Here is a 22,429-nt window from a genome sequence, read left to right on the forward strand (position 1 = left end):
TTTGTAAATGAATCATTCAAAAAGAATTGAACGAATCTTGTATTTAGTCTTGAGAATTTTTATAGGTTTTATAAATCATATTTTATTTTTTAAACTCCAAATACCTATTGTATGATATTTTAGTTTCTGTCAAGAATATAAAATGAATTGTTTTTATTTTAACTGTCAATACTGAAAATGTTTTAATTTTAATTTGGATTTGAATTCTTGTCATAGTAATTTTATAAATATTATTGAGGATCTAAATATTTAATTGTATATGTTTAATCTGATGAGTTAAATTATATCCTAATCTACTAAAAAAATTAAGCATTTATATTTATACTTTAAGATAAAAATATATCTAAAATACTATCCTCCTAAAAAATAATATTAGTGATAGTCGTCAGACTAGTTATTAAAGTAGAATTTATAGTTATAGTCAATAGACTTGTTAAATTTGTTTATTCTTGATCAAATTTATTTAAGTAATCTGTCAAATTAATTATTTTCAATTATTCTGATATCCAAATTATAAAAGTAGAATTATTTTTTTCATTTTCATATATTTAAAATGAATCTAATTTAGGAGCTGTTATAGTTATAGTTCGTATAATTTTATCAAATGAACCACTTAAAATCACCAAAGTTAAATTATTATTTGATGTATCATACTGAATAATTGAATTCAGTAAATAACTATATTAAATATTATTTTCAAATTTAATATCTTATGAATCTATTTACTATGAATTAACTAAAAATTAATCCTAAAATGCAAGTTTTTTTACTTATGTTTGAGTAAAATTTGAGAATTTCACAATTATAAAGTTACTTTTTTAAAAGATGATTTCAAATGTCTCGGGTAAAAGCAAGTCAAAATCATTATCCTAAAATAGCAAAGATCTATCTTCATTAAGATTAATAGACTTTTTTTAATTAATTAAAATAAGGTAAATTAATAAATTAGATAAAATTTATATGTCATAATTAATTTACTATGAAATTTGTAATACTAATTTGTATATAATATACAGTCTTTGAATTTAATGTAATTTAAAACATTCTGATAGGATTGAAAAGGATAGAGCATTAACTTAATACAGAATAGGTTTATACATCAAAACATTGAATAACAGCGTTATTATTCTAAGAGAAAAAGATAATTTAATTTACTTTATCAATGTAAAAAATATTATAGTCCTCACTCAATCCATACTGCTCAAAAACTAACTATTAAATAGTAAAATCAAATAATACTAATTTTCTCCCTGCCAAGCACCCAGCTAATGTTCCTATAATAAAACTGACTTCTTAAATTTCTTAGCTATTGTTCATATATTAATCTTCGTAATTATCAATATTCTGAAGAATTTGAGTAATGATAATTTTCCAATCTTAATCAGCTAAAGAAAATGTGCATTTGTTAGCTCTAATTAAATATTGGTTTTATTGGATTAGCTCAACTTGTTTCACTTTCTAATCTAGTTTAGAATTGAGGTTATTATAAGCTTGTTCACATTATACTGTTTTTTAGCATTATTTTAGATTATAATTTTGATAATATGACGAAGGGCAGCTTTAATAGCATTAACTTTAATCATTAAGAATCAAAACAAATTCTACTTATGATTAGCAAGCATTTTATTTCAAGATACATGAATTTGTATAAAAGTCGTATTCTAAGCTTTCAATACATTTATTGCATGAGTAAGAATAATCACATTCTAAGCAACCTTGTATGAAACACTTATCACATTATTGATAATTATTTACAAATTCTCCATTTTAGCAATTTTAAACGCAATTTGAGTTGCTTATATAGCTTTTTATGAAACCATCTGAGCACGTTAAGCATGAATTTTAATTTGTATTATAACAAATTGAGCAAGAGCTATCGCATTAAAGGCATTACTATCTAACAGAGTCATAGATTTCATTCCTTTGACATTAGGCAACTATCATATTAATTGTTATTGCAAGTACTAGATAGTAATAGAACATTTACATTATTTTTTTTTACCTTGTTAATGAGTTTTTGAGTATATTTAAATTAATAGAATTCTATTTTGTTTAAAGTAATAATGATTATAAAATTTTTACTTTAATTAACAAGACCTAAATCTGATAATTTAATTATACAAAATAACTGATTCATTTAAATAATCAAAAATAATAATATGAATGAAAAGCGATAGAACATTAACTGAAGTAAAATTTTAAAATGATAAATTTAATTTGAATTATCAATTTATCTTAAAATTCAATCTCATTTTAAAAATAAAATTATTTATTTACTATATGTGCACATAAATTGAACAAATGAACGTGTATCAGATTATATCATATTTTCTTTATTTATAAATATTTTTTTACCCATTTATACAAAGATAAAAAAATTGTGTTAATTTTTGTCTGTAATTTCATCTATCCTCAATTTGTCAACTTTTTAATAAGATTGATTTATATTGTCAAAAATATTAATTCAGTTGAAATAAAACTATAAAATAATAGAATCTGTTATTATTTGTGTATGTAGCCTTGTAAAAGGCAGTACTTTATGGTACTATAAAATTACAGCTTTTAATTAATACCAAAAAGACTTTTTGTGCTATTATTTTTGAGCCTTAATAAATGAGGATTGATATTTATTGTTTTTTCTTATTATTTCGAAATCTAATTAAATATTTATATATACCATATACCTTAATATATGTTTTATCAATTTTAAATATAATATGTCAAAAAATTATATAATAAAAGGATTTCCAATTTACCGTTGGAAAAATTTTTTGAATTAATCTTGTTTTTTAGAGTTATTAAAGTAATAATAATTATTTTTCTTAAATTGCTTATTTATTAATCTAAACTACTAATTATTTACTATTTTGGTTTAATTTTCAATAATTAATTATTTATCAATTCATTTTTTCTACTTTTTCTATTTCAGATTCAGAAACTAATCTATTGAATTTATTGTTTATATTTTTTTTGTTTGTTTGCGTTCATTGAGCTATAACTTGCTTTTAGTGAATCTAAAATTTTTTAATATTTTTAGTTTTTAATCCATCATAAGACTCTCTCTATTACCATATTGCTTATCATAAGTTTTTTGTTATTTTTGGTTGCTTTGTCAAATAAATATGAATTGAATTTACTCAATTTGATTTTTCTCATTTTAGAAATATGATTGCACATATTTTGTTTAAATAAGAAGCAAAATCAAAATTCAACGGTTTTCATATGTTTATGGTTTTTAACTGGCTAATTATGTCTTCGATTGAAGGTCTGGTAATTGAAAAAAATTATTCAGATTATGATGAAAAATTAATTGAGGTTTCTCTTAAAGTTGAAAAAAGTTTATTCATTCATGAGTAAGGATTCAACTTGCTTGGGTTTTACTTGAAATGCATAAACTCAATCAAAATAAAGATTTCCTACAGAATTAATTACCTTGAAGATTCTTGGATTGTGTCTATTTGAATTAACAAAATTTTCTAGAAAGTGGAAAGTAGTTTTCATTTTTTAATCTTGGTTGTATATAATACTTTTAAAGTTTCTTTATTTCATACTAACCCAGTATTTGAGATTTTTTATTTTTGAAAATATCTAATTTCTCTCCTTTTAACATAATGATCAATTTTTTAATAGTGGTATCCTTCGCCTATATTTCAGGGGAATAAAAATAAATTTAGAATGATTCTGTGTTAATAACTAATTTAAGCTATTTTTTATTTAAAATTTGTCTAAAATTAGAATAGTTCTAAAATCATTTTTATAAATCAAAGGTTATTTTATGCATGTGATGACTATAGTATGAATGGTTTATGTATGATTGTTTTTGATACAAAGTTTTTGGATACAACCAATAGATGTGAAATTTTTTTATTTGAGAGAAAAATTAAGCAGTTAAGAAGTAACTATATATAAAAGCTTTGATCATTTTTGGTGAAAACTCAGGACTGATTGTAGAATAATTAATTACTTTGTTTAAGTAAATTTAATTTTTAAATTTCCTTTTATTAAATAAGCTATTTATTTACTTATCAAAATATGTTATTTATAAATATGAAAATAATAATAAATCTATTTATATTTTAGGTTAATTTTTTCAATTACAAAATATAATAATTATTAAATATAATATATTAATTTATATTACACAAATATTTTTATATTTATTCATCCTTCTTTTTGATCACTTGTTTATCATAATCAGAAATTTATTTTATAGTCAACTAGTCTTTTTGATTTCAGACATTTGCTATTTTCTTTCAATTATTATGGTTTATTGATATTATTATTCCTTTTAATATAAATTAGTTAATTATTATATTGTAAATCAATAAATAAATAAAAACATTAATAATATAAAAAATAAAAATTAATCAAATAAAAAGCTATTAAATAAATTAAAAGGGTTAATAATATTGTTTAAATTCATTTTTATATCAAAAAATATCACAATCCAAAACAAATAAGATGTTTTTACTCAAGGCTAAGTGTCAAATTTGAGAGATGAATGCATTTTACTAAACTTGAAACTAAATCTGAACTACCATAGTCACAAATTTAATTTTCACTTTTTATTAAATATTGAAGAAAAAATATATAGTTAATTAGTTAGTTAAAAGGAAATTATTAAGAAAAAATATGATATAATAAAAAATTATTAAATTAATTAATAATAAAAGTAAAAGTTGAAAATTAAAAAATCAGTAAAATTGGCAAACAACTAAAAAAAAAAACCAAAATGAAATTAAAAAAAGAAAAGTAAATCAAATAAAAAGTTAATAAATAAATGAAAAGAGTTTTTTTGTTTTAAACTCATTTTTATATTAAAAAATATCATAATCCAAAACAAATAAACTGTTTTACCGAAGACCAAGTTTCAAATTTGAGAGATTAGGGCACTTTAATAAACCAAATCCTAAGCCTGATGCACCAGTTCCACCAATTTAATTTTGACTTTTTAAATAACAAAGAAAAAATAAAGAGTTAATTGATAATTAGAATGAATAAATTAAAAAAAATATGAAATTATTAGTAATGAATTAATTTATAATAAAAGTGAAAGTTGAAAATAAAAAATAAGTAAAATTAACAAACAAAAAAAAAACCCATGAAGAATAAAAATAAACAAATAAAAAGCAAATAAATAAATTAAAAGAATTAGTTATTTAGACTTTTTTTTAAAAAATTTTATTTGATTGAAAATTTCAATAATTGCATCAAAATCTTATCATAAAACAAATATGAGAATATTTATCAGAAAAGAATTTAAGTTGAAAATAATCAGTTTTATAGTATCTAAAAAAATTATAGACAATGCACACCTCTAATCAAGAAATTTTAAAACAATTCTTAAAATAATAAGTTGCTCAAATAAATTAATATTTAAAATAATTTAATTATTTAAATGTAATTTTGAAGGTTAATATTTTAAATATAAAATTTAATTAATTATATATAAATTAAATTGGAATTCATAATAAATTTTATTTAAAAAACAATATAAAATATAAATTATATAGCTAATGCTTAGATATTACTTAAAAATTAATTCGCATAATCATAAACTTTTATCTGCTAGATCACTAAACATTTGATTATTACTACTTCTTACACTATTCATTAGTATTTTATCGTTTTCTTAAGTGTCAAAATAGTTAGTATGCTATTTATTTATCTTATTTTAGTCTTAATTATTTTCAAATATTAAAATTATATTAAATATTTATAAATAAAAAATTATTATTTAAATAATTTACTTAAGGGACTTTATTTGGTCTCTCTAGTGTAGTATGCCCATTTATCTCTCATATTTTTAAAAGAATTTTTCTTTTTAAAAATAGAATCATTTTGACTTAATTAATTAGATTTTAAAAGAACAAATCTATTTGATTATTATCTTTCTGAATTCTATGCTTAAGGGGTCTATAAGTTAAAATGTGTTTAAAAAGATTCTTAGTGATAAAAATTATGATTCTTAAAATATGTTAATAGATTTTTTATTTTATTTTTCACGCTTTTTAACTTGATCAATGATTTAATTCTGTTACTGCTCTAAATAGAGATATTTTCAAATAGCCATGGATATTTCATTTTAATTTTATAGATAGCTTCTTAAATGAAATTTCTATTTGCCTTTTCGTTTGAAATTGTAATTTGTATAATACCCAGAATTAATTACATAACAAATGATAAGTTTAGGATTATCAAAATTAGTGTAAAGACTATATTTTAACCATATTAATCCTAACTAAAATAGTTAGATTATATAGAAGATAGATTTAAAGATATAGTAGAAATCAGAGATTGTTTTTATAGTAAATTATTAAAGTATTAATTAATATAGGGCTTAGACCTAAATATAATGTAAGATTATATCAAAAATAAAACATTAAGAGAGCAGACCTAAATAAAATTTAATTTATTACATAAAAAAATTTATAAATAAAAAAAATTTTACCTATAAAAATTCACTTTATTGTAACAATATTGATGTTATAATAAGAATAGACTTAAATACTAACTTACCAAACTCCCAGAAGTAAAACCTTTCCTAATAACCTGCAAATATAAAGGAATATTTAATTTCTTGGAAAATAGACCACTTTTATTTTTTACCCTTTCTAACTTTTAAAAATAGGAACATAGGTATAAGTATAGCCCATAGAACTAGCAACGGTATACTGAAGTATAAAATGTATGGTTAGTGTTTTTAAGCATCAAGACATTTAACATTCAAATCCAAATCGAGATATTTATATTTTCCTATTTAAATACAATTCAATGATCTACTTAAATGTATTATTACCATTGGAAAAAAGTAAAAATATAAAAAAATTGCAGTAGTTTTTATATGGTTAACTATTATGTTATTCTTTCTTTTTCTTTTATATATTATTAGACCTATTGTTAGATATGTAAAGAAAATAAAAATTGGTAGCATAAAGGAGCTGATTGACTAAAAAAACCACATAGGTTACATCTCTGGGTGATTTGAAAAAAAGCAGTTTAAAGATTTGCTTGTGATGCTCATAGAACTACCAGACACTTAAAAAGGAAAGCTATAAAAATTTGGCAAATTAAATTAAAATTAGCATATCAAAGATATAATTTAAAGATGATCTGTAAGTATCTTTGATATAATTTGAGGTTTATCAGATTAATAAACTATTTATTAAAAAAAATAAATATTGTATATTTTTAATACAAAATGAATGAATGATACTCGTAGAGCCCAAAAAGAGTATATCTGCTTTATTTAAAAAGAATGCTGATAGTTTAACTTAAAGTTTTACTAAGACCTTTTTTAGGATAGTAAATACATAGCTTGCCACAAATAAAAAAATTAATAAATTATAAATAATAATCATTTAAAAATTTTCATCACACTTATAACATTTTCCTGGACTTAAAACTTAAGAATATTTATTTCCCCAAACCTCTCCATAGCTATCACAAGATTAGCAAAGAGGTCCAATATTACCCTAAACGCAGTTAAACTATTTATCAATTAACATGATTTAAATTTTTGAGAATAAATAATTTAAATAAAAAAAATTTGGAAAATAATAAAAATTTACTTTAGATAATTGGGATTCTGGTTAACAAGAATCGGGATTAAAACTGCAATAAATGATTTCATCTGATAAGTCATTCAATCTCCAATAACCATTCTTTAATTTTATTATAGAATTTTAGCATTAAATTGCTGATTCAGGACATTATTGGCAAGATTAATCTTAAAGATTTAGAGAATATTTTCCTTCAGGGCATTATTCACAAATAATTGAATCTCCTTATTACTTTTAAATTTCACCAACTGAGCAAGTATCAAAATCAATGTTTATATTAATTTATAGAGCTTACTAGCTCAAATAAATTTTCCCTTTTGAGTCTAATAACTATGGAAACACATTTGATTGAAGTTACATAACCATTTTAGCCAATGGCTCTTACATAACTTAAATATTTAATTTAAATCCACCATTTACAAATTATTTAGATGAAAGTTCTCCATTACATTAAATTTATTTTATTGACTAGTTACACTATATTTAAATACTAGTTTATTAAATTATTGTTTAAACGTTAGAACTATAATTTATAAATTATTCCTAGGATACATATGCATTAGTTAAAGGATTATCTTCTTCATCGTGAAGTTATATTTTATTAAATTAAATATAATTTCCACTTTTAAATTATTTGATGAATAATTATTACTTATCGAAATACATACTGCTATGATTTGATATTGTAATATATTTTTAATCTAACAAAATTTTCCTTAATGTTGATCCAATGTTTTTTCCATAAAATTTAGCATAATTTTTGTTTATTTAGTTATTATTTTCATTTTTATTTTAAAAATCAAAAATAATATCTGGTATTATTTATTCATAATAAATACCTCCTCCTATAGCAGCCTCATTTTACTAAATCAAAGTTTCTTTCATTATTAAATTTGAATTTATAAGATTTATGGCTCCTCCGGTTGAAAATACTGCATAATTTGAAATAAATTTACTTGAAGTTATTGTTAATTAGCAAATATTCAATTTATTGCTAATAAAGAGAGCTCCTCCGTTTTACTTTAAGCATTAGTTCTAAATAAAAATACAGCTATTAATTTATATGTTAGAGTTATCTATTGCATAAATAGATCCTCCTATTCCATTCTAGTTAATGTTATTTTTAAAAGTACTATTAGAAATAGAAGTTAAATTGCATTGCTTTAAAATAATTATCGATGAATATTGATTGCTTTTAACTTCTATATTTTCAACTTCAATATCTTTTATATCCAAATTCCCTAAATCAATAAATTATATTAGTGAAATACTTTTTTTTATGTTTGAATTTAAAAACTTGCAAGAATACATTTTAGCTAATCCTTAATCTTACTATTAACTTATAGTTAAAATAGAAACTTCATTGTTGAAAGAATATATTTAATTAACTATTATATCCATAAAATCATTTACTAAAAATAATGTTAAATCTTCATCATCGATTTCAACTTATATGTTTTCTAGATTTAATTTCTTGATAGATACTATTGATGCAGTTATAGAAAATAAGCTATTTTTAACCAATATATTGCCAATTTATAAATTTTCTATAAATGAAAATCTTACTTATAAATATGATTAAATATCATTTGATTAACTAATTTTAATATTTTTTAAATAAAGTTCATTACTAAGCTATTACATTTCATCAATTTAAAATGACTTTATAGTAAATAATTATAATTAAGAGCTGTAATCTATAAAAATATTTTATACAGATGAATAAATTGAACCTTGGATATTTAGTATTTAAGAGTTAATAACATTATTTATTAAAATATTTGAAAGAGTTACATTGTTTACGAGCGTTATTTAAAACAGTGATATTTATGATGCTTATTTTATTTTAATATTAGATATTAAAATTGAAGTAGTATTGTTTATTAAAAACACATCGCTAAAAGATGAATTAAAGATCTAAACATTATTTATTATTATTTGTTAATTATTTTACAAGTTAAAAGCAAAACTTATCCCAGAAATGTTTTCAATTAAAATATTTTCTATAAAAACTTAATTGCAATTCATTATAATAATTTAGTTTTAACTCTAGTTATTTTCATCTGCCCTAAGTTTTATGTTCTATAAATACACGTTATCGATATATTATATTAAAAATTATTTTTAAACCTCTAAATTAATATTATACATTTATAAAATGTCTATCTAGTTGGATGTATTTATGTAAATCGGATCAATTATAATCAAAAATATATTTTTAATAATTAAATTAAATATATTTTAAAATTTCATTTTGTCTTGAGTACAATATATTATATTATCCTCAGAATTAGATTCAATTAATAAGGAAGGTGGATTAAATAGACTGTAAAACATATCTTATAATTACAAACTTTAAATAAATTAACTATTTTAGTATTTGATTTAAATTAAACTAAGGATATTAGGGCTTTTATATGATTACTAAATAGTATGATTTAATTTTAATATATTAAAGACATTTTCAGAGGGTTTATTTTAATAATTTAACTATACTGAGCATAATTAGTTATAAGATAAAGGAATTATTAAGTATTAAATATTTTAATAAGTAGAAAGTAATATTTAAAGCTCCACTTAAAAATTAGAATCCTAAATAACATTTAAATTTTGGAGAATTGATTAAGTTTATTCTATCTCTTAAATTAAGTTGTAAGGATTTTATTAATTAATTTGAATAATTTTAAGTTTGTCTTTTTATATGATAATAAAAATTTAATTGTAATTTATATTAATTATATTCATAACTTCATTAATACCCTAGCTGATGATGGGAAATTGTTATTAAAAGCTAAGTCCGTTATAAATTATAATATCATTAGGGCAAACTGAGTAGATAAAATCATCATCATATGTGATAATAGCTTATTTAAGGCAAGCATTTTTAATTTTGCTAATTAATTTTAATGCGAAGCTGTATATGAGTGTTTCACCTTTGTTTGTTATAATATAAATTAATTTCCTAAAAGGATCATTCACTACATTTGTAATTTTAGTAAGATTTAGATTTTGAGTCTATAATATTGATTAGTTTTAGGTATTAATAACTAAAATTTAGTAATCTAATCCCTATTTAATAATAGCACAAATTAAATTATTATTATTCATATCATTATTATTTTATTTTTATTCAAATTCAAATGGTATTTTCCACCAACTGTCCTAATAATCTGTGAATTATTTTTATTACATTTTGAAAACAAATTTAATCAAATTATTACTATCAAAAACAATTTAATTCAATTTATTTATAGATATGTCAAATATATTTATGACATTATCAGATGAAATTAAGATATAATTATTACAGATAAAAGCTTATGAAGTTTATGATTAAGTAAGATTAATCAAATTCACTTCTGTAAGGTCATTATTTTATAAATCAACATAATTTAATTGATTGTTTTATTCATATAATAAATATAATTTATTTCTAATTTAATCAAAGAAATAATTATCTGGTAGATTAACTAACTTTATTCTTTGATTTAAATTTATCTTTTAGTTGATCAAATCAACATAAACTATGTTTAAATATTAGTTCTGAATAAATATGAATTTATTTTCATCTATTAGTATAGGTTAGGTAAAATATGGGTAAATATTATAAAGCTCTAATTCAAACAATAAAGTATCAACAAGTTATTCATTGTTGTACAAGTTCAAAGATTAATTAACAATACTGTAATAAACTTAATAATTATCTTTCAAAATGATTGCTTGAATATTTTAATAATAGAGTAAGTTTGTTTCACTAGCATACAATACTTCTGTTAAATCAAATGCTATAATCTATTTCTAAGTTAAAACAATAAGAATTGATTGTAAATTATTCAAATATAAGTTTTATATTGCAGCATTAATTTGTTAATAACCAACAGAAAAACTTTCAATAAATTATATAGCTGGATATTAAAAGAATGATATAACTATATCTGAATAAATTATCACTATCTTTTTATCTTTATCTATAAGTACTCCTTTAGCATTTTAGAAATCAGTATTAAAAGTTTAAAATAATCTGAATTTATAATTAATGAGATATATCATAGGAGTATAGTCTATAACAACTATACTAGTATCCTCCTCATAATAATAAGATGAATCTTTTGCAAATTCACTAATAGTTTGGTATGTAAAAAAATTACTATCACCAGGGATATCAACTACATAAATAACTTAAGCTTCTCCAGTTGTAGCTACTAAAATTTTATTTTGAATATCATAATTTATTATAGTGTTATTAAATCTATATTCAAATAAATATGTTGAATCTGAATAGCTACCTAATTAAAAAAAGCTTTTTACTTAATCATAAAGATAAACAATCAATTGCAGGTTTCTGTTTATCAAAGGGATGCTTTGTAAGTTATTTTCGAACTAATCAAAACCAAAATCCTAATTAATTAAAAGAAATAGTTGGTACATTGTAAGTTAAAAAAGATAATATTTTCCCTATAAATACTATTTACTAAAATTATAATTTTAATTGTAATAGTTTACCTATTAATATAGGTATTGATAAAAAAACACTTAGACTTTTATATTATATTTTCGTATCCTAATGGATAGAAATAAAAGAAAATTTTTATCTGTTATATTTGTGTTTATTGATAGTATTATCTAGATAATATTCTATTTATCCTTAGTTTGGGATTTAGGTTAGTTATATAATGTTTGTAGCATAAAATCATAAAAATAAGAGTAATAAATAAAATATTAAAATTATTTGTGCAATTTTATTAATAATCATTTGAAAATATTATTTTTAATAATATTATTAATATAATTTTATTTTATTATAAATATGCTATAAAAAATAATTAACACTATTAAAAAAAATCTTATAAATTGAATTTATCTCAATTTTTTTTAACACATTTTTTCAATTGAAAATTTGAATTCAAAATAATTAAATGCATGAAGTTTTCTATAAATATAAAGTTAATTAATAAAGATTACAGGATTAAATGAGCTTTGGTCCTCTCCTGATACAAAATCAAATATTTTAACTTATGGATAATAAACTATTACAAGATTTTGGTCACATTAGAGATAAAATTTCAAATCTGAGTAAGATTACAAAAAACTAATATTGATTTATTTTGAAGTCCTATTATTAATCTATTTTAATAAATAAGTTTAATATTTATTTAAAATGAATAAAAATATTTACTGAGACTGAATAAATAATTAAGTTTACTGTCTTAACTATTATTATATTTTAATCTTTGCAGACCTAATATTCAATAATTTCAGAATCTAATTTAGATATCATTTAATGTTTAGATGTTTGCTTATTATTAAAAAGATATATTGTGCTATTACTTATCCATATAAAGCTACACTAATCCCAATCAAGCATAGTTATAGTAAGATCAAATCTAAAATCTAATTGAATTTAAACAAATTCTTAGATTAATTTAGTAGCATCATATATTATTAGATAATTAGATCTACTATCATAAATAACTATTTTATTCTATTCAATTATCATATCTTATATGGACTATGTTTCTGTCAAGTTTAGTGTGCTAAAAGGATGATTAAATAAATTAATATGCCAATAGATACCATTCTATGACTCAAATATATCAATTTAGGTGTCATCATCAATTTTTTAATTTCCTAAATAAATATTATCTTCCTATTAGTTTTTAATAACTATCATATTATCTGTATCTATAATATTTTATGATTTTTTTATAAAGGAACTACTTTCAAAAATGTAGAAATTAACTTATTGCTTACGATATTTAAATGAATCTGAATCAGCATTAATATAAAAGATCTTTTTCAATTGCATATCAAATTTATAAAATTAGTTTTGATTGTAATAGAAAACATACTGTTCACTATAAACTAAATCCAAAAAATTTGTATTTAAAAATGGATATTATATTCCTGTATTTATAACCATCTAAAATTACAAGCTGTATGAATATATGTAAATGCTTGAGTAATAAAAAGTAAATATCTCTCCTGTCTTTTGGTAAATAATAGATTTACATTTTAATGGAATAATTTAAAGGGTTTCCAATTAATATATAAACTATTTTTTACTTAATGAAAATGGTTAGTATTATTTATTCGAATTTATGGAGATATATATTAAGTCGTTTAAAGCTATTAATGGTTAATATTAGTTATTAGTTATCCAAAAATTTATTATGGTTTATTATTCAAAATTAAAAACCTGCTCAATTTTAATAAGTTATAAATCAATTAAGTAGAGAATATTTTCAAGTTATTTATTTAAAGCAACATATGCTAAGAAATCATCATTTATTATGATAAAATTTTCTAATGAAAATGAATAATCTTAGATGTTTTAAATGAGCTATTTACCCTATGATAAATCAAATATTTGAGGAATTTTTTAGATTATTAATAAATTTCTCTTTTATATGTAATAAAAGTTGCTAAAATTATCAAAATTATTGTAATTATAAGTATAAAATAAAACTTATTAATAATTTGAAATGTCAATAATATATTCATTCACACTCGGATTGACTATTTTACTTAATATCAAATATTTATTATTTATCAAATTTATGTTATCATATAACGGTAATGAGTCATTCAAAAAGAATTGAACAAATTTTGTATTTAGTTTTGAGAATTTTTGTAAATTTTGTAAATCATATTTTATTTTTTAAACTCCAAATACCTAATGTATGATATTTTAGTTTCTGTCCAGAATATAAAATGAATTGTTATTGTTTTAACTGTCAATACTGAAAATTTTTTAATTTTAATTTGGTTTTGAATTCTTGTCATAGTAATTTTATACATATTGTTGAGGATCTAAATATGTAATTGTAAATCTTTAATCTGATAAGTTATATTGTATCCTAATCTACTAATAAAAGTAAGCATTTATATTTGTAATTTAAGATAAAAATATATCTAAAATATTATCCTCCTAAAAAATCACATTAGTGATAGTTGATAGGTTAGTTATTAAAGTAGAATTTATAGTTATAGTTAATAAGTTTGTTAAATTTTTTTATCCTTGGTAAAATTTATTAAAATAATCTGTCAAATTTATAATATTCAATTATTCTGAGATCCAAAATATAAAAGTAGAATTATTTTTTTCATTTTCATATATTTAAAAGGAATCTAATTTAAGAGGTGCTGTAGTTATTGTTTGTATAATTTTATCAAATGAACTACTTATAATCATCAAAATTAAATTATTATTTGATGTATCATACTGAATAATTGAGTTTAGTAAATAGCTATATTAAAAATTATTTTCAAATTTAATATCTTATGAATCTATTTACTAAGAAAAAACTAAAAATTGATCCTAAAATGTTAGTTTTTTGACTATTATTTGGGTAAAATTTAAGAATTTCACTATTATAAAGTTACTTTTTTAAAAGATAATTTCAAACGTCTAGGGTAAAAGCAAATCAAAATCATTATCCTAAAATAGCAAAGATCTATTTTGATTGATAAGATTAATAGACTGTTTTTAATTAATTAAAATAAGGTAAATTAAAAAATTAGATTATATTTAAATGAATTAATTAATTTACTATGACAGTTGTATTACTAATTTGCATATAATATATTGTCTTTGAATTTAATGTAATTTAAAACATTGTAATAGGATTGGAAGGGAGAGAATATTAATCCATAGCATAATAGCCTTATACATTTATCTATTATAAATCAAACCATTCAATACCAGTGCTATTATTCTAAGAGAAAAAGATAATTTAATTTATTTTGTCAATATAAACAAGATTATAGTCATAACCGAATCCATCTTTCTCAAAAATTGTCTATTAAGCAGTAAAGTCAATAAATATTAATTTTCTCCCTGCTAAGCATCCGCCAAGTGTTCCTAAAATAAAACTTACTTCTTAAGTTTCTTATCCATTGTTCATATACTAATCTTCATAATTATCTATATCCTAAAGAACTTATGTATCAATAATTTTCCAATCTTAATCAGCTAAAGAAAATGTGCATTTATTAGCTCTAATTAAATATTGGTTTTATTGGATTAACTCTACCTATTTCACTTTCTAATTCAGTTTAGAATTGAGGTTATTGTAAGCTTGTTAGCATTATACTGTTTTTTAGCATATTTTTAGTCTATAGTTTTGATAATATGATGAAGGGCAGTTTTAATAGCATTAATCTTAATCATTAAGGCTCAAAATAAATTCTACTTATGATTAGCAAACACTTTTTTTCAAGATACATGAATTTGTAAAAAAGTCGTATTCTAAGTTTTTACTACATTTCATGCAATAATCTTAATCACATTCTATACAACCTTCTATAAAACACTTATCACATTATTGATTATTATTTACAAATTCTCCAATTTAGCAATTTTAAACACAACTCGAGTTGTTTATATAGCTTTTTATGAAACCATCTGAGCACTCTAAGCATGAATTTTAATTTGTATTATAACAAATTGAGCAAGTACTATCACATTAAAGGCATTACTATCTAACAGAGTCATAGATTTCATTCCTTTCACATTAGGCAAATATTTTATTAATTAATATTGTAAATACTAGATAATAATATAACATTTATGCTATTTTTGTTACCTTATTAGTGAGTTTTAATTATATTTAAATTAATAGAACACTATTTTGTTTAAATTATTAATTATTATTAAGGTTTTACTTTAATTAATAAGACCTAAATTTAACAGTTTAATATACAAAAAAATTGATCCATTTAAATAATCGAAACTAATAATATTCATCAAAAATGATAGAACATTAGCTAAAGTAAATTTTTAATTTTTGATAAATTTAATTTCAATTACTATTTTATCTTAAAATTCATTCTCTATCTCAAAATAAAATTATTTACTATATGTGTTTAAAATTGAACAGATAAATGTTGATCATATTAAATCATATTTCTTTACTAATTAAAATTTATTTTACCATTTATACAAAGATAAAAAAATTGTCTAAATTTTTGTCTGCAAATTCGTCTCTTTCGTCTATTTGTTTATCTTTTTAAAAAGATTCATCTTATCAAAAATGTTAAAATTATTATAAATTAAATTTTATAATAGATAATTAAAATTAAGCAGAACATTAAATTATAATTATCTATGTTAAAACATTAAAACGAAGAATTATTAATCTTTGCATCAGAAAATCATCTAAAATTTAAATTTTGAGTATATTAGTATTGATTTAAAAAATATTTTTCTTTTTGAGCACTAGATTATTTTGATACTTTTTAAAAGGTAAAAATAGATATTTCGTTTTAATTTTTTAATTTTTCTTCATGATATCTGTAAAATTTTCTATTAATTTATTAAGTATTAATTTTTTAAAACTTTAATGGAAAGTAATCATATAAATCTTCTATTAATGATTTATTAATTGAAATTATATTTTTTTATTTAGAAAATGAACTTGCTATTAATTAATACCATAAAGATTTTTGTGCTATTATTTTAGAGCCTTAACACATGAAGATTGATATTTATTGTTTTTTTAATATTATTTTGAAATCTAATTAAATATTTGTATAGATACCATATATTTTAATATATATTTTATAAATTTGAAATAAAAAATGTTTTTAGAAAATATGATGCAAATATTTATGTTATATATAAATCAAATATATCAAATTTTTTATGAGAAAATGATATTTACAGTGAATAAAAGATAGATTATAAGTTCCTATTAAAATAATAAAGTTCTAAATATTCATTATCAAATTATTAAACTATTTAAGAAATTAAATATTTAAGATTTAAATTGTTTGTAACGAATATAATTAATTATTAACAAACAAAAATATTGTAAAAGTCTAATTCAAATTCAATAAATAAATTGAAAAAAAAATTTAGATATTAGTGATATTACATAAAAGATACAATAATAGATGATTGATGGGTATATATTGATCAAGTTATAATTTAATTTAAATTTTTTATCAAATCTGAGATTTAGAAAGTACAACTAATCTTGGTAATTTTTTTATTTTTTTCATCAGAATAAATACACCTCTATCATCTAATTCAATTGTATTGATTTTATTCATATTAGTGGATATTTGTTGATAAACTAAACTTGCTTGATTTAAAGTTAACTCGCTAGAAAATAGAATACGGATTTTAAACAAGCTTTAATTATCTTTGAAATTGAAAAAATCAGAGTTTGTTTGTAATTATTTTTCTACATAGTCACACATTTTTAACGAAAATGTAAGCTATTATAAGTCTTTTTGATTATTTTTTAAAGTGCAAATGATCTTAAAATAATCGTAGCAGTAACAAACTTTTGAGCTATAATCACCAAGTATTTGCTCTAATTTAACATGAATAGTACTGCTTATAAAAAACCATAATAATTGGTCTTCTTCTTATTCCAGATGTTCATCAAAGTATTATTAACATAAACATAAATCTTTATAAGCATGTTAAATATTTTAATTTGTGTCCTATTAAAGCTTAGCTTGTTAAAATTTTAAGGTTAATTATTTTACTTTTGCTTTTTCTTCCTCGTTCAGCTCTTTATCTATTGTTAACCATTCATCTAATTGTTTGGCAAAGTTTATAGGAAATTCCTCATCTTCTTAAAGAATTAAAAATTCTTAGCAAAATATCTATCTATAAAAGTCTATAATTTTAAAGTTTTAGTTTTCTTAAAAAATTGAAATAAGACCATTCAAATCTTAACATTACATTTCATTTTCATAATCTAAAATAAATGCATAATGCTATAAATCTTAACGATAAAAAAAAATCTAATAATAAGATTCATCCTTTTCGTTGATCGATACTATTTTTTTAATTTAATTTATTACTTTTTAAATATTTAAATAGTTATTATTAACTTCATTTATGTTTTCAATTTCAAAATTTTAGTAATATGTATTGACTATTTAATCTATTTTTTAAGTTGAATAATCTATAAAATAATTAGAAAAACATCTAAATAACTCTTGAACTAACCAAGCATTTTCCTTGGCAAGCTAAGTTATTTCTTTTTATCGATTTTACTCAAAAACTCTTTAGTCAACAATTAAATCGAAGTCTTCTGATACATATAGATTATCAGGTATTATACTTAGTTTTATGAAAATCTTGTATGAAGAAATAATTTTTTCTATAAAGCTTAGATAATTATTCAAATTTGATGTTCGTTTTTTAGAAAGAAATTTTTCTATTTTGATATGATTTTTCAACTTTTACTGCTTTGTTTGTAAAATAAAATAGTTTGAAATAGTAGGCTCAGCTTGAGTATAGTGTTTTATAGAAACTTTGTTTAGCATATCAAGATTAGTTTGATATTCTTAATATAAACTTTTTTCTTCTTCGACTTTTTTACATTTTTTAATGTAAAAATATGTAGATTTTTAGTCTAGTGTTATTCCTTCTAAAGTTAAATAATTTTCATTTTAGTTGTTTGTTAAAAGTATAAATGAACTAAAATCAAACGGAATATTAATCAAGTAATCAATAAAATCTTTGTAATCTTTATATAAATCCCCGTAATTACTTTGTACAACTAATAGAAAATCTTCTTTAGCTATTAATACATTTTAATAAGGAGAAAGTAATACATTTTTTGGCAAATAAATACTCAATTTATTTTATTTTTCAATATTTATTTTTATATTTCTAAATATATAGGGACTAATTGTATTTAACTTTATTTCTAAACCACCAACTTTTTACTAAAAGACATAATAACAATCATCAATTCCTATATTTATTTCATTTTAATTAATCTTAGATAATAATAGAGAAACACTTTTTTAAAAACCAAGTTTATATATTTCCATTTCCAAAACATCCTAATTGATATTTTAAGAGTCAAAATCAAAAAATTCATATTCGACAACATAATACATCATGTATTAATCTAAATAATATGAATCTAGCACTTTCAAAAAAAAATCTGTTCTAATAATATTCGCACTTTATTATGCTATTTAAACAACCATTTCAAAAGTTTATTTCAATTAATCTGATGAAAAAACTTCAATTATCTTTTTACATTACTTCTACTTGTCAAATACCTCTAATTATAAGCAAAATAGATAAATTTTTTAGGTTTCAAGCGAAAGAATCTTCCTTTCTTTGACAATTCTGATTGTTTAAATATAACTGGGCTTTTTTTATTCAAGCGCATCTAAAATAAGAATCATGTCAGATCTTGTAAAAGCTTTACAGTACTCTTATACTTGCTTTATTAGATGGCTCTTCATTTCTTTATTCTTTCTTATCTTTTAGTTATTTACTTTAGTTAATTATTCTTAAAAGATATTTATTTAAATTCTTTTCTTTATTTAATCAATCACCTTTTATCTTTTAATAAACAAATTATCTCTATTTGATCTCAAAACAGATACTCATTCTTTTAATACTTTTTAATAAAAAGGAAATTAAATATAAAGAAAACTTTTTCATATCTTTCTGGTGAAATCTATTGCTGTTTTTGTCTTGAGATTTAAAAAAAAAAATTCTTTAACAAGACATTTAGAAAGAGAATTGATTTAAAAAATTAATGAAAAAATAATTAATAAAATTCATTAATCCTATTTACAGCAAAAAAAATCTTCTAAAAAATAGTTTTATTTGTAAATTTTTAAACTAAACTTTGGCGGTCTTTTTCAAAAGAAAACAAACTAAAAATTAAAATTTATTATTAGTTAATTAGTTAATTATTAGTAAATATTAATATATATTTTTTGTTTGTTTGTTTTAATATTTTTATTTTAAAATAATATATTTACTCAATTAACTATCATGCCTTCTTGATAATAAAACCTTTAAGCAAAGGGAGATATAAAATTAGATATTTTTTAATATCAATACAAAATTTTAAGGGTTCAATAAGATTTTCAAAATTAAATCTAATTTTCACACAAAAATTTTTAACACTAAAAATTTTTCTAAATTCAGTTTAATTAAATATTAATTAGCATAGCATATCCTAAATTAAAAAGATATTTTACTCTAAGTGTATGAAATAAATATTAATACATTTTTTTAATGTATAAAAACCTCATTATTTTTACTTGAATATTAAATAATAATAAGATGAATTTGAAATTTGGATTAAATAAGAAATGCTTTGTTTGTTTGTTTGCATAACTTTTTATATCTATTTATTAGAACTTAATATATTAGGAATCTATTGTAATACAATTACAGGGAAAGTAGAAATAAAAATGTATTTAGCTTAGAGATAAGAATTATTAGACTTGAAGTAATAATTTGAAATTATAAACAAGCAAGTAATATAAGATTGTTTAAATGCATATGGATATGTTTATGAAAAGGAGATTTCAAGAGGTAATTTTTCTTTGATAGTTTAAGCCAGATCTATTAAGAATGAGAGTTGTAAAGTAGCAATTAAAATACTAAATTATGAATAAAATTCTAAAATCGATTTAGAAAAGCTGAATAAATAAGCTGATTTTTTAAGTAGTCTGAAAGATGAGAAATATATTCTCTAATTTATTGGAACAATTTAAGATTTATCTTATGAGATAACAGCAATAATTACAGAATATTGTGAAAGTATTTCTTTTAGTTTAAACGATTAACTATTAATATTATTTTTTAAAATCAAGCAAATCTATCTTAGATTTTAATGATAAATAAGCTAAATATTATGTAAGTTATTGCTTTGACATATTAACTTTTAAAAGGCTTGCTTTTGTTACAAGAAAAGAAAAAATTTTTGAGATATATTGAGCCTAAAAAAATATTTTATAGTGTATCCAAAAACTAATTTTTGTTAAGTAAAAATTAATTAATAAATTTGCTTAGAATATTAATAAATACTTTTTTTATTAAATTAATTAATTAGCCTATTTGAGTTTTTCGAAACTAATCCACTGCGAAAATGATGATGTAATTAATTTCGAAAAAATCTGATTGATTTTAATTTTATTAAAGCAATAATAAGGAAATTTGAATTATTAATCGCCAGAAGTTATTGATGAGAAAAAACCTTATACAATTGCTGTAAATATCTAATTAAAATTATTTTAAAAATAAATTTCAGTTTATATTTTTAGGCAGATGTATTTTCAATTGGAGTCATAATCCTTGAAGCTTTAATTTAAAGAAAAATCTAAACCACAGAATATTTTAAGCTAAAATCTCAAAATTTGGTTAGTGCTTTTCCTGACCTTTTTAGTTAACAAAATCATGAATTTGTAACTAAAATTTTAAGTAAAATGGTTGATCCAGATCCTTCTAAAAGAAGTCAACCTATTGATCTATTGTAGCTTCTAAACAAATTTAAAGTAGATTTTAAACAACTCAAATTGATTAAAATAGAGAAACATTTTGAGGATGATGATATTTAGCTTGAAAATATTAACTTATTTAGTTAAGAAAAAATGACTTAAAATATATCTTAAGAATAGAAATAATTAGAATCAATTAAAAAAACATCTTGTAAAATTTTAAAAATAGAACACGTTTAAATTGATGAAGATGAAAGTATTATTGAAAATAAATTTAATTAAGAAAAGACAGAAATAGAATTTAAAGAAACTTAAAGTTCAAAAAAAAATTTCAAAAACGTAAAAGACCAGAAAATAAATAAAAATTTTGCTTAGATTTCTCAAAATATTGATGAAAAGAAAGAAAGTTAGTCAGAATGCTAAATTTAACAAGATATTCCATGTAATTTTGTAGATAAAAAGGAAAAATCATCTTAATCAAAAGCTCTTCCTATAATAAAAAATGACAAAGATAGTTTTAAGAGAATAAAAGGTTCTTTAATGGAAATTTAAGAAGGAGATTAAATGAATAAAAATGATGATATTAAATAATAAAGTTAAATTGCTCATTAATAAGCAAAAATATCTTCAACATAAAATGCAGAATA

At 20.1% G+C, this 22,429-nt stretch overlaps 8 protein-coding genes across 8 annotated transcripts in view; 2 read left to right on the plus strand and 6 right to left on the minus strand. All coding sequences in view use genetic code 6, as the record gives it.

Moving 5' to 3' along the window:
• Window positions 1-648: 648 nt before the first annotated feature.
• TTHERM_00365480 (hypothetical protein) lies at window positions 649-1,989 on the minus strand (the record flags this gene model as incomplete). Its single annotated transcript, XM_001007461.2, has 3 exons — window positions 649-678; window positions 771-908; window positions 1,156-1,989. The coding sequence occupies 3 exons, from the start codon at window positions 1,987-1,989 to the stop codon at window positions 649-651; spliced, it is 1,002 nt and encodes a 333-aa protein (XP_001007461.2).
• Window positions 1,990-3,165: 1,176 nt separating this feature from the next.
• On the plus strand, window positions 3,166-3,462 carry TTHERM_00365490 (transmembrane protein, putative; the record flags this gene model as incomplete). The annotated part of the gene is made up of 1 exon (XM_001007462.1): window positions 3,166-3,462. One exon carries the CDS (start codon window positions 3,166-3,168, stop codon window positions 3,460-3,462), a length of 297 nt encoding a protein of 98 aa, XP_001007462.1.
• A 732-nt stretch (window positions 3,463-4,194) lies between these two features.
• TTHERM_000365509 (transmembrane protein, putative) lies at window positions 4,195-5,469 on the minus strand (the record flags this gene model as incomplete). Its single annotated transcript, XM_012795476.1, has 4 exons — window positions 4,195-4,285; window positions 4,472-4,561; window positions 4,858-5,164; window positions 5,316-5,469. 4 exons carry the CDS (start codon window positions 5,467-5,469, stop codon window positions 4,195-4,197), a joined length of 642 nt encoding a protein of 213 aa, XP_012650930.1.
• Window positions 5,459-9,996, minus strand: TTHERM_00365510 (transmembrane protein, putative). Its single transcript, XM_001007464.2, has 5 exons — window positions 7,572-9,996; window positions 7,217-7,490; window positions 6,452-7,158; window positions 5,751-6,396; window positions 5,459-5,679 (listed from the first exon to the last, which is right to left on the minus strand). Exons 1-5 carry the CDS (start codon window positions 9,897-9,899, stop codon window positions 5,552-5,554), a joined length of 4,083 nt encoding a protein of 1,360 aa, XP_001007464.2. The 5' UTR covers window positions 9,900-9,996; the 3' UTR covers window positions 5,459-5,551.
• Window positions 9,997-11,004: 1,008 nt separating this feature from the next.
• Window positions 11,005-14,444, minus strand: TTHERM_000365519 (hypothetical protein; the record flags this gene model as incomplete). The annotated part of the gene is made up of 5 exons (XM_012795477.1): window positions 11,005-11,043; window positions 11,088-11,960; window positions 12,525-12,686; window positions 12,739-14,302; window positions 14,359-14,444. The coding sequence occupies 5 exons, from the start codon at window positions 14,442-14,444 to the stop codon at window positions 11,005-11,007; spliced, it is 2,724 nt and encodes a 907-aa protein (XP_012650931.1).
• Window positions 14,445-14,992: 548 nt separating this feature from the next.
• Window positions 14,993-16,129, minus strand: TTHERM_00365520 (zinc finger protein; the record flags this gene model as incomplete). The annotated part of the gene is made up of 2 exons (XM_001007465.2): window positions 14,993-15,016; window positions 15,113-16,129. The coding sequence occupies 2 exons, from the start codon at window positions 16,127-16,129 to the stop codon at window positions 14,993-14,995; spliced, it is 1,041 nt and encodes a 346-aa protein (XP_001007465.2).
• Window positions 16,130-17,424: 1,295 nt separating this feature from the next.
• On the minus strand, window positions 17,425-19,924 carry TTHERM_00365530 (hypothetical protein). Its single transcript, XM_001007466.2, has one exon. It carries the CDS (start codon window positions 19,785-19,787, stop codon window positions 17,508-17,510), a length of 2,280 nt encoding a protein of 759 aa, XP_001007466.1. The 5' UTR covers window positions 19,788-19,924; the 3' UTR covers window positions 17,425-17,507.
• Window positions 19,925-20,753: 829 nt separating this feature from the next.
• The window catches only part of TTHERM_00365540 (kinase domain protein), a gene marked incomplete at both ends in the record, with an annotated part of 1,788 nt that continues 112 nt past the window's right edge, over window positions 20,754-22,429 (plus strand). The window contains 4 exons of the mRNA XM_001007467.3: window positions 20,754-21,105; window positions 21,398-21,441; window positions 21,487-21,555; window positions 21,609-22,429. The exon at window positions 21,609-22,429 is cut by the window's right edge and continues 112 nt beyond it. Coding sequence (XP_001007467.3) covers window positions 20,754-21,105; window positions 21,398-21,441; window positions 21,487-21,555; window positions 21,609-22,429 — 1,286 coding nt within the window. The remainder of the gene's footprint in view (window positions 21,106-21,397; window positions 21,442-21,486; window positions 21,556-21,608) is intronic.

This window comes from Tetrahymena thermophila (assembly GCF_000189635.1).
Source record: "Tetrahymena thermophila SB210 genomic scaffold scf_8254813, whole genome shotgun sequence".
NCBI lineage: Eukaryota > Ciliophora > Oligohymenophorea > Hymenostomatida > Tetrahymenidae > Tetrahymena > Tetrahymena thermophila.